General features: G+C 38.2%; 1 protein-coding gene across 3 annotated transcripts in view; it reads right to left on the reverse strand.

Annotated features, from left to right (window-relative positions):
- Positions 1–13,089, reverse strand: part of kif26ab (kinesin family member 26Ab) — a 115,064-nt gene that overhangs the window by 15,817 nt on the left and 86,158 nt on the right. For 2 of the 3 annotated variants that reach the window (XM_079854257.1, XM_079854258.1), the window contains exons 5-7: positions 6,400–6,583; positions 2,828–3,037; positions 376–469 (exon numbers count right to left, since the gene is read on the reverse strand). In XM_079854257.1, coding sequence (XP_079710383.1) covers positions 376–469; positions 2,828–3,037; positions 6,400–6,583 — 488 coding nt within the window. Of the gene's footprint in view, positions 1–375; positions 470–2,827; positions 3,038–6,399; positions 6,584–10,206; positions 10,663–13,089 lie in introns of those variants that run through there. The other variant, XM_079854259.1, reaches the window with a different exon arrangement.

Genomic DNA, 13,089 nt, shown 5'->3' on the forward strand with positions numbered 1-13,089 from the left:
TGCGTCTGACCTTATTGCATTGTAGGAGTTTACCTTTCAGACTCTTTACCTCTTTACCTTTACCTTTCAGACTCTTTACTCCATTATTTACCGCCCAAAAAAAGCATGTCTTAAACCAGCCGCTAATTTGCGCTGCTCTTGGTAGATTGCATTGGTCATTGTGTAAATTATTCGGCTGTGTCTGTGTTCTTTAATTTGTGCGTTGTCAGTAGATCACACACAGAACTTTCCACTCCCATCGGCACTTTTTTGGAATTGCGCTCTCACGCTAACTTGTCGTTTGGTAAATCTGGCCCTAAGTGTCTTGCAATCAGTGAAGTGCAAGATCAGTGGCTGTCATATTCAGTTAAATTCCAAACATTAAGAATAACTTACCGACTTTGACATGACCGAAGCAGAAAATACACCCATCAGCTCCGTTGACCACTGATTGAATAACTTCAGCCACAGTCCCTGAGCAAACTTCAGCCTGTGGGAAACAGAACACTTAACACTCAGATCTGGTATTCTTATCAGTTAACACATGGCATCATTATTTAGCAAGTGTTGAATAAAGTCAACAAGGTCCAACATTTTGTGATGGTATAGGTGAAAACCATGTAGACATCCAAGATCAATTTAATACATGTACTATCCTGCCGTTTCCAATACTGCAAGTTACCAGCCAACTGGTTTTATTTACTCGGCAAAGTTAATTTGCTTGGTCAGTATTAATTTTAGACCTAGGGGCCATTTGCCTAAACTTAGCCAGTATGTTAAGACTGTCTTAAGAACTGTTTATTTAATCAACAGTGCACATCGTAGTCTTAATACTCAATGTTCTAATGGTTTTTAACATTCAGTTGAGCTGTGAAATGTAACCAAACCTTTTTTTGGCAGAGAAGAAAGTACCTAATCTTTTCTTTGATCCGGAGATCATTGATTTTTTCACTACCAAAAAAATTTTAACCGCAGAAAAAAAAAAACAAAACAGAAAGCATCAACGAGGCAGCTCCTCATCACAGATTCATCAGACATGTGGGGCTTTACACTGGCTGCACTGTGCGGCCATAACGCTACAATCTGTTCCACTAGCCCAAGTCCCTGGAGACAATTTGGGACTGCAGCAATTTCCTCCCATACATCATAACACACACACATTCTCACAAAAGACAGAACAACAGCTCAGTGCTTTGCTAAGAAATATGTCCCCATGCTCTCACTAAACCACACACACGCTAGATTTGGAGGATTTACAGTTACACGACTTCACTGGGCTGGTGCTGAGATCTAAAAGCTTTCTGCTGGCCCTGAGTAAAGGAACTCATAATCGATAGGCTGGTGTCTATATCTTGCCTTGTGCATGTGAGTTTACTAAAAATCAGAGTATATTTCACAGTTTAGTTCCTAAACCCAGTGAATTGCTTTTCTGTCCTTGGTCTACATAGGGAACTGCTCAGAAGCATGCAAACTGAAACAGAACCTCAAAAATGAATGATTTGGAAACCTTTTCATAGGCAGCAACTTTGAGTACCACCAAAGACTTTATATACAGAAAGACAGTTCACTCCTATTATTTATGAATGGGAGAAAGTGCAACATGCAATATGGTGGAATAAGCCCCGCCTTCTAAAAAAAAGAGCCAATCGCCGATTGGTAAAGTCATTGCATCACTGCAGCTGCCGTTAGAACGTTTTTTTCATGATTCGAGCTTTTGGAAACAAAATGTGTGAGAATGTTGTTGTCAGATTTCATTAGTGATTTCAAATATGAAGTGTAATTGTAAGTTTTAGAGAATTTGATGTTTCCCCATTCAAAGAGATTGGAGCTGCACTTGCATGCCCGAGAGGTGTTTCAAAGATGGCCGCCGAGTGAAATGACTTGTCTTAAAAAGACTTTGGTGTCACATAAACTAAGCTCCTTACATGAAGTGTAGAAGAGAGTAGTCTTACAATTGATTCTAATAGAGTTTGTTGTTAGCACATTGCTAAGCTAACAACACTCTACTTAAACATTTTTTTTTTGGTTGAACTTCTTTTTATTACTATTTTTCAGTACAGAATGAAATGTATTGTTTATTAACATTTCTCTTAAGTTGTCTGTCATCTTGGATTAATTTTTTACTAAACTCATTGCAACTCCATGCCTTAACCCCAAATTATACTTCAGTTTGCATGTGTTGAGTTACTGTATTCGCACACACTGTCGAAGGGACTAAATTTGAATGGTTATGAATTCCGATGTACATGTACTCTAAGCGTTTGTTCCAAAAGTTACGTATATTTTGGTCTTTAGAATTTGGCAAAAATGACAAATCTAAGATCTTCTAAAGTAGCTTAGAAGCCACCACAATGTATCTGCCTATTCTAAACTTAGAATATTTGGCTTTTCTTATGGCTCTTTACAGCCATAGTACTTCAAGATGACAACCATATTAGTCGTGAAGTAGCTCTATGTCAAATCTAAATTGTTCACACTTAATCATCTTCAAGTTTGTGTGTCTCCTGAAGTTTCTCTTTCCTATTTGTGTCCATTTGTTAGCCACTTATCTTAAGATGGATGCCATTGCTGCTTTGGAGGACAGATAATGAACTGTGAATGAGCTGCTAGATAGGCAAGTCTGGAATTCAAACTATTTTCTATACTTAAAAGAAACAGCTGTTGGGCTCATACTTTGAAGAACGATGGTGTCTCAAAACAGGCCTTTTTGCATTAAGCCCCATGCCCTGCAAAGAATGTGTGTGTGTGTGTGTCTGTGTGTGCTTCTCAAATATCTTCTTGACACTAACAAAATGTTTTCACTTCAAAACTCAAAGGGAAATGCAGGCATCTTCACAGTAGCTCTTACTTGAGAGGCATCTTGGGAAAAAACAGCATCGAAGGCAAACATCTTTGGGGCGGGCAGCACTGCTCGTCTATGCACTGAGGTGGGCTGTGTGTTGACCGAAGGATCGTAGAGGGTCAGTTGTTTCTTACGAGTGTCCACCTTCAGAAAGGACATGGACTCCGATGAATCCACAACCCCCAGAGATGGACAGATTCGCATCATCACTTTGACCTGGAAATGGTACATGGTGGAACAAAAAGAAATGAGAAACGATAAAAGTATAAGCAGAAGCAGAGAATTCAAAACAGGCATGTTTTATAACAAAGGCAGTGATGCTGTAATACAACACTGTAGGGCACATAAAGTGATCGATGGGTCAATGACAAGCACGTGTCCAAAAACCAAACAAGGAAAAAAAATGATATTGGTTGCACCACATGACTTTTATATAGGAAATGTTGCTCCAAATATATATTTTTTTACAAAAATCGAATTAAATTATGTGAATTTTAAGAAATTAACTATTAATAAGATTATTTCTTCAATAGGATATTAAGTGTATTATCCTCACATTTTATACTTTAAATATTTTTTTAATTAATTTGTATTCAGAAATTAAAAACTTGCTAATCGTAGAATATGTGTATTTCAGACATTGTCTGAATCACATGAAAAAAGTGTCATTAACTCTGATATCACAAAAAATATTGCCTTAGCACTTAGGACTGTGGAGTAGCTGTTACTGCTTCAACAACAACTCGTTTTTCAAGTCAAACACAACTGAAAAAGGGAGGGAACTTTCGTCATATCATTATCATATCATCACAGTTGACCACACACAGAGTAACCTAGCAAACCAGCCATTAACAAATAGACTGCTTTCAGTAATACTACACATTATAAAGATTGCGTCACGGAGCACCTCTAAAACCATTTGCAGCAAATACAGTAAAGTAAAACAAACACACTGTAGGAGAACTTCATGCCCTTAATACAGCATTCAGAGCTGCACAAAGCCACAGTATTCCATGGGTGATTTGTAGCACAGATATAATTACAACATTCGGGCTCCAGTGCTATGAAACAATGTCTGCACTGCTGATCCTATTCCATGGCACCCGGGGCCAAGCGGCATGCCTGCGCCACAGCGGCGGCCCTGCGCGAACTCCCCCTCACTGCTCCACAGGGGCCGATTACACTGATGGACATGTGCACGTGGTGAACGAATTACGCCGGCCGTGACATTGGAAATAGGCTTCCATATATGACTGGCCCCCGAATGGGGCCAGCCACTGAGACACCACAGAAATGTGGGCTTGGGTTGAACCGTTGAGTTTTACATTTGTTGGCAATTTGATACGTGACGAGATCCCTTTAGCGCGGCTGCTGGCTTCACACCTCCTAAACTCTGGTCTAGAAATGATGTCCCACAAGTTTCTGAGGCAATCCAAACAGCAATTAACTTGGTGTGTCAAAATCTACCAATAACTTGTGCTCTGCTATAATTCTGTGTGGAAAAGAACAATTAAAAAGAACAGTTTGAGGCATATACGATAGCTTTATGTGAGGAACAGACGAAAGGGCGGGACACCAAGTGAACGGTTGGACGTCGCCAATGTCAAGCTGCCATTAAGTGTATGTCAGACTAGTTCAGGGTGTTTTGCCGTAATTGGACCACTGTCGGTGGCTTTTTGGCCATAAAAACTGCCGACGGAGAGAGATCACTCTGGCTGTTTAGCTTAGAGAACCAGTGCACAAGAAGGGAAAACTGAAGTGATGAAAGTAAGCAAACACAGAGGGCTCTTATTTTTCTTCTCATCTTCATCTCATCTGTGATGAATTTTATCAAATCTGTCTGTGGTGAGTGAGACTGGTGTGAAAATGATAAGCAAGTGTTGTTTACGGTTTGTATATCCACAGTCCTAGCTTTTCTGGTTTCCCTGCTTGAATGATTTTTCCAAAATGAATAGAACTGAGTTACTTTTTTCTTCTGCGTAACACAAAAGAAGATATTTCAGTTTTATTCTCAGTGGGTTTTTGTTTTTTGTTTTTGTTTTTTTGTACATATAGTAGGGACCAATATTGTTTTGGACCCCATTGACTTTCATTATATAGACAAAAGGAGTTAACATTAATCAAAACATTATATTTTGTGTTCTGCAGAAGAAGAAATAAAGTAATAAAGAACAACATGAAGGTGAGTGCACCCGTCACCTGTAGCTCTCTGCACCCATTCAAACCTGGCATGTCACAATTGAGAGGTGTGAGGACCAGTGGTATTTGGCAGTGAATGGGATTTGAAAGCTACGGGTGACGTATTTTCAGCTATTTTTTTGTCTATTTCTCAAAGAAATCTATTGCATGGCTTCTGAAACCTTGGAATACAGTGCAAAAGTCATGGAACCACTTTTATGCAGCTTCTGTTTCTTTTTTTTAATTGATTTTTTTCTTTTTTTGGTTGGAGCTTGACAGCCACTGCTATTACGACACATGTCTTGCATCCTTCTGGACAATATGGTCATTGTGCAAACAAAATGGTTACACAGACGGCTGGGCCATTATTCTAATGCCTGTAGCTTTTTATAGTTCTCCCAAAAGCTGCCAACAACTGGAGTCCATTCAGGCAGCTTCGGATGCGTGTTTGCAGTTGTAGGAAAAGGAAGCTCATTAGTGAGGCTGGGATGTAATGAGTCCATTCTCAGTGGGTACTTATCAATCATTTCAGCAGGCTACAGCTTCTGGCATGTTGTTCTACAATCATCTCTCAGAGCAGGTGGCATCTAATCTGGAACAAATCCTCTTCATCACTATATATATATATATATATACTGTAATATGGTGCTAAAGACAAACCCTCTGGACAATGAGGAGGACTGGTGCATGGATGCTGAACAACTTGCAACTCTTGGACAGGATCCCAATCCGAGATCTCAAACACACAATCTGTTCACCATCAGCAAAATAGCCAGTCGCTTTCTATTTGGGTACGACAGGATAATAGACAGGGCTTGACATTGATGTTTTTGCTCACCGGCCACTGTGGCTGGTGGTTTTCCAAAGTTACTAGCCACTCAGCATTTTCACTGGCCACAATTTTGACATCGATTCCATGGGAAAAAAACTGCCATATAGATATTTTTAATATGATCTCATAATTTGGCAGCAGGTATATTAGGCTGCTGACACATTAAGACCTCTGTTTACGTTCACTTAAAACATGACTGACTGTGTTTACATTCTGACATTATTGACTGTTTAAGTGCAATAAGCAGTGAAAATGAAGCTTTTCAGATATTTCAGTATATCGATACTGAACATACAGTATTAGTAGAGTACTGCATGTACATATAGAAAAATCTATATTTTTGACAACACTACATTACTTTAGTTTATTATTTCAGATGCCTTTTTTTTTTTAAAAGGACTACAATTGAAAAATGTATTTATTACATATAAAATTCAGGTTTGGAGGGTGTTAATGTCAAGCCCTGCTAATAGATACTTAGTTTTTCAAAGATTTCATAAAAGACTAATAGTGAGAACTCCTAATCAACAACTTGAATGGTGCAGTTAAAAGAGGAAGAGTGTCTGACCTTGCCCATGCCAGGGTTCTCCTTGGCCTTTGACCCCGCCCTGAGCAGACATGGTGGAGCAGGTGGAGGGGAAAACTGGAGGACAGCACTAAAGTTAGTAGGGTAGATGGAGGGCTCCTGGGGATATACCAGTGGCGTCTGCTGCTTCTTCCTTTTGGATGATAGATTCAGCTTCTGAGCAGCCCTGGGATAACAGACAAAAATATGTCATGGATTAGGAGCTTATAATATTGAATGAATGATCAATGAGAGAACGTTTTTTTGTATTTTTGTATTACTTTTGTTCATTATTTTATAGTTTGAGAACAGACCATCATGCAATTCATGTCAGACCGATAACATTTGACCACCCGTGATCACAAAACAACATCTATTCAGCAACTATACCGTCCTGATGAACTCTGGCTGTATGTTGAGGTTATCCAATCATAACAGAGCTCATTTACATATAGAAATCTTAAAGATACAGTAGCAAAACAGCGAATTTTAACGGTTAGAATAATAAATCAGAATTTATTGTAGATTCCAGCGATAAAAAATGCATATATATTATATACAAAGGTATAGAATGAGGTATTTTTAGCATTTAAAAAAAGGTTCAACAAAGCAGTCAGCCTAAATCTCTTAAATCCAATCACTCTGCCAAAGGGGGTCCCATTAAAATTAAGTCAAAACTCTTTGTCACCACAGCGAAAAGTGATTTTCCAAGAAACCCTACATGTTTTCAGAAAATTCTTTTTCACTCAGACAGAAGAAATCATTTTGGTATTTTCCTGATTGATTTAATGGTAGAGCTTGACATTTAAAACTCAATGCTATAAAATCAGACCTGAAAGGTCAAAAGCCCCCTATCGCATTGCCAAAGTAAACACAGACCAGCTCCGTCTTTCTCCACAGGCAGCCTTCCTCCTCTTTATTTCACAACTAAATAGGCACACTGTGCACAGAAACCCTTGAAAAATGTCCTCTAAAACGTAAAACTGAAGTTAATGGGGTCAGCCCTGTAGTTAGCCTTAACATTAGCCATTTGCTAAGACTGGCTTTACAGTGACCCAGTTACAGTGTGGAAATTAATCTGAATATCCATGTGAGATGTCACAACCGGACTCCAGAAACAGTAGATAAAGTGGTAGTAATGTCTTTACCCAAGCAACAGCTACCTTCCCTAAAAGCTATCGTAAGACTGACCTTGACAATTGTTCTGGTGATTGAATGTACCTATGAGTAAAAGTACGAAATGAGAGGAACAAATGAGATAAAGTGGGGGAAAAGAGAAAGACTAGAAGTGAGGGAGAGAAAAGAAAAGTGAAAAACCAAAGGCTATCAAGTGACGTTTGGGGGCTTAGCTCACATTAAGTGGTACATTAAGGCTGTTCTCTTAGGCTGAAATGTAACAGTGGAGGATTAACAAAAGGAAAGCTGTCCACAGCGGTCTTTAACCGTAACCAGACATAATCACAGTGAATGCAGCAATAATCAAAAGTGAAGTACAATGAAAATCACAATGCTAAGAGTACACATTATAGTAGCACATTGGATCTCAAATGTAATTGCTATGCCAGTCTTAATTTGTCATGCCTTACACATATTTTGAATGTTATTAAAGAAGAGAAGAATAACACATCAGATAACCAAGTAAGATGTGACTACATGACGACTAATGTGACCATTAGGTGAATTACATGAAATGTTTGTATTTATGTTGGTTAGAAAAGGTTTTGAAAAAAAACTTTTATGCCATTTTTAGTAAAAGTTTACATTTACTGACTGGGAAAAAAGGTCATGTGGTGCAACCATCAAGTAATATGCAAGTTTAATGTAATCTTAAATAATGTGACTGTACACATCTTAACCATTATTTTCACACACAAAAAATACCATGAATTATTAGTTGCACCATTTGACATTTTACAAAATGAGCTGACTTGAACTAAGGTATATTGATATTTTTAAGACACCGTTTAAACTTCTTTTTTTCAGAATGTTTCTGCAGGTTGGTTGAACCACATGACTTTGTTGGTCGCAAAAAAAAAAAAAAAAAAAAAAGATTTTTTTTTTTTAAATAAATTAGTAGATACTATTATCTATTAAATACATTAATTAAGATACAAGGCACATGATCAACCCATTGTTCAAAAGTTTCCCATACAATTATGCACTTAATCTCAATTACTCATACAATTCAAAAGTGATGGATTTAGAATTACGGAAATTATGGAATATTTGTGTGGTAGTAATGTTTGTATATCCCGTGATAAGATCAAATCAAATGAAAGTCAGGAAATGGGAAAGGCGAAAATAACACAAGGGAGACAGTGAAAGTCTTTTTTCGGGGATGCAAGAGCCCTGATCATTAGTGTGGGCTCTAGCTCTTTGGACATGCATGTGTGTGTCCCAGTATTTCTGCCATTTCTACACATTTTATTTCTCTTCCCCTCTTTGCATCACTCCAGACCTCTAGAAATGAAAACCCCTGCCTTCCCTTTTCTCTCCCTTCATTTCTCAACCCCACCCCTTTTTTCTCTCACTCCGTCTGGCCCCCCGTATCAGCACAAGAGCGCACTCAGGGAACACACCGATGGCTGATGAAATAATTATAACATCCACAAGGAATACAGGAGCAGCCCCTCCCGAGGGAACTGACGCCCACAAGAGGAAGCAATTGTGTGTGTGTGTGAGTGTGTGTGTACAAACAGACGAAGGGGATTGAAGAAATGTGTGAGCAGAGCATTCAGAAGGCATTATGAGTGAAAGACAGAGAAATGACAGAACACAAGAAAAAGAGCAAGCAATAGACAGAGAGAGAGTGAATCAGACACAGCAAGAGTTTTTGTGTATGTGATGTAACATACAATGTTTTTCTTGTGGAATTATCTGCAAAAAAAAAGCTATAAATATATGAAATAAAAGAATATTCAACTGAATTGCTTATGATAAAATTAGAAATATAATCAAATCTAAACTAAAAAAGTTATCTGACTTAAGTGTAAGCTTAGAACAATAAAGTCTATAATGATAATCGCTTTGACAAAAATATATATATTTTTAATAAAAATAAATAAATAATAATAATAAAAAAATAAAAAAATAATTTTATATATATATATATATATATATATATATATATATATATATATATATATTTTACTAAATAATTAATAAATATACTGCTTCAGGTAGTGCTCCTGTATTTTTTATTGGAAAACCTTTTTTTGGGGGGGTGGATTCATTATGTTATTCTATATTCAATCTTTGGGTAAATATTTTAACATTTGGGTGGCAAAAATGCAACCAATAAGTTGGGAAGGTTTGAGATAAAATGCTTGTACAGTCATAAAGCACTCCATGAAACTACAATAACAGCTCAAGCATGCTCAGCACGCACACCTGTACACTAATGCTGAAATTAATTGCTTGTTGAAGCACACATGCTCTCTCTCTCTCCCTCTCTCTTTCATTCTCCCCATCTCCTCGAAAAAAAAAACCCTGCCACGGTTCATGAATGGAGAGCGGCTATAAAGCACATGTCCATGTGCTTGCACTTTCTACTTGTCCACCTGCTCAAACTCACTGCAACACGCAATGCTAAACAAACATGCTTTGACATGTTCCACATTTAAAGAGCAATCCATATCTCAAGTATGTATAAACAATCAGACAGCAGCCTTTGTAGAGTTTGGCAGGTGAGCTCAGGGGACGGAGCGAGAATTCCTGGCGCTAAGACGGGTGTGTTGCAACTGACATCTATGGGTCAAAACCCACTACACACACGGACACACAGAGAAAAAAAGCTTTAAAAGTACTCACACTTCTTTCCAATCCATCATCTAATGTATTCACAACTCATTGCCAGAACGACGCATACGGGACGCAAGAAAACAGTACTGTTTGTGTGTCCATTCCCACATTTTTCCATCAAAAAGGAGCAATTCAAAAACAAACTATTCATAAAGTCATTGCAAGTCGTTGTCCGGTGGTCACTACCCATTCTCAATGCACAAACATCAGCAAATAAGTCATTACATTATCTCCAGAACTTTTCTTCTTGACGTTTGTCATTTAATTCCTCTTTGCACCATCCAGCGAGCGCTAAACCCTACTAGTACTTCTCTCTGTCCTAATCTCCCTAGAACACTCTGTGTCAGCTAGTCCACTTCTTGTGTCAGGCATCCTGGTCCTTTTAGTCATCTATCCCTGTGTTTCTCCTTCTCACGGAGGAGAGGATTCGCCTCTTGCTGCCGGAGGAGTGCGGGCAGCTGCACTGCACTCAAACACACGCACATGATTCCTCCCTCTCTCTTTCTTTACACAGTCCAGCCCCCTTTCACTCCCCACGGCCAGAAAAGGAATCAGAGCTTTGCGAACACTCGCTCTCTCACTCACTCACTCACTCACTCACCCTCACACACACATGCCCCTTACTGCATGAATTCTTCATGTGTGAAGGGGTCTCTTTTTTATTCTACCCCAGACTTCAAACAGATTTGCTTAGTATGTGCTGCATGCCTGTATCTCTCTCTCTCTCTCTGCTTTAGGTGTTTTGTATGTGTGGAGGATAATGAGTGTGTGTTGTTTTATGTGTGTGATTTAAATAATTAAATAATAAATAGAGTTTTTTTTTTTGTTACAATAAATAAATAAATATTTATTATTTGCTGTAAGGATATTCAGATTTTTTATTGGACTTTTTTTTTTTTTTGACAGTGCATAATGTGTGTGTATCTGCCTTAGGTTTTTCAAATGTGTGTGGAGGGGAATGTTTATTGTTTTATGAGTGTGGTTAAAAAAAATGATCTAGTAATCTAAAATAAAATTTTGTTAGTTGGTTTCCAGGGTGTTCTAGGCACTAGAGTATTGAACAATGTCAAGTTCCTCAAATGTAAGTATGTTTTTTTCCTCCGCTCGTTTTATTGTCTTTTATAATCAAGTTTGATTCGCTTAGAACAGTAAAAGCACACTTCTCTTCAGCAAGCCGCACAATTTGAGGTACATTCATGCCTGGACCACAAACAATATGGGAGGAGTTGCCCGCCGAAGGTTAATACTGAGCATTAGGTGTTTGTTCAAATTAGCCTTAGCGAGCGCCGCTAACAAAAGGAGAATACAGGGCGAGAGGAAGTGTGTTTGTCCACGTCCTGCACCTGTGTTTCAGTGTGTGCTGAAAATCTCATTAAGTGTTTGCATTGTGACAAACATAATTGCTCTGACGGGTGGGATGAAGCTATTAATTATCACGAACGTGAAATAAGCACACAGCATATGCTAGGTGTGGCGTAGGCGCGCTTAGTGTGTTTAGGTGTAGAGGGAAAAAAATTAAACATCTATGAGCGACCACCACTTTAAAATCATATTCCAGACACATACAGTGCTTAGAGATGCCCTTGGCCTGTGGGTAAGGGCAAGATGGGGGGAAAGCAGCAGCTGTAACAAGTCTAAGCTCTTTATGTGAGAGAGATCTATTCCCTAAACTGCTAATTTGAGCTGGGGAGCAGGAGTGAGACAGAGAGAGAGAGAAGAGGAGAGACAATGTTTGAAAGAGACTAATTTTCCGTCGGTCTGTAGCACGGCTCGCACACCACCGCCCCCCCCCCCCCCTAACACACTGCCCTACATATCTACAGCAAACTCAGACTCCCACTGCTAGCCAAGAGACGGGTACAATCAAAGCTCCCAAGGTGCACAGAATAGAGGACTGGAATTATGTACTCTGATGATGCTTTAAAAGGAAAATCTGTCTTGCTGGAAAGATGTTCTTTGGCTTGAAAAAAAAAAAAAAAAAAACAGTGGTGCAGACAGCAAACGACAAAATGCTCTAATTTATATATATATATATATATATATATATATATATATATATATATATAATACATGTATATAATACATGTATACACACTCGAGATGCACCGATACTAAATTTCTCCGCCGATCCCGAAAGGCAAATATTCAGAATGATATCTGCCGATAGTTTGATTTTCTCAAGGAAAATCTCCCAAATAATGCTGCAAACTATACAGGGAACCCACTCATTTGGTACGTTACTGTAATATTAGAGGTTAAAATGAACAACAGAGCTATTATAATTGACTGCTATTTATTTTCAGATATAATAATCTGAAAATAACTCAAACATACATATATAATTAACAGTAAATAAGCTCCTCTCTAGAGTTTTTTTTAATAGCTAACTAACAAACTGTGAACATTGGATAACTTTCCTGAGGTAAATGCAACATTAAAGCTGTTTTATTGACATCTTTCCGTGGTTGAAACACTGATTGAGCGATTACATGAGACAGGATTCATTCTGTAAGTTGTACTGTATCTTTCAACATACCTTCTGATGTTCATGCATGTTTTTTCAAGCTATAACTTGTATTAAAGTGGAAGAAAAGACTTGCGCTCTGCACTGCCGCTTGAACTGAGGTTTTACAGTCTGTCACGTCACATTTAAACCCTCAAAACATAGTTTGTTGTTTTTTGTTGGAAATATGAGAATGTTTCTTATCAGAAGTAACAAAGCACAAAGTTCTTTGCGATTATTGGATGGGAGGCACGCTGCAAATAATTTGGTGTAGGGAAAAACCATGGACCTTCAACTGATTCATAGGGGCAAGAGCGTGCACCATACTATATTTTTGATCTTTATTTGAAATAATCAGTATTTAAAATGATCACAGTACTCATTATTTT

Source organism: Squalius cephalus (genome assembly GCF_949319135.1).
Source record: "Squalius cephalus genome assembly, chromosome: 20".
Lineage (NCBI taxonomy): Eukaryota > Metazoa > Chordata > Actinopteri > Cypriniformes > Leuciscidae > Squalius > Squalius cephalus.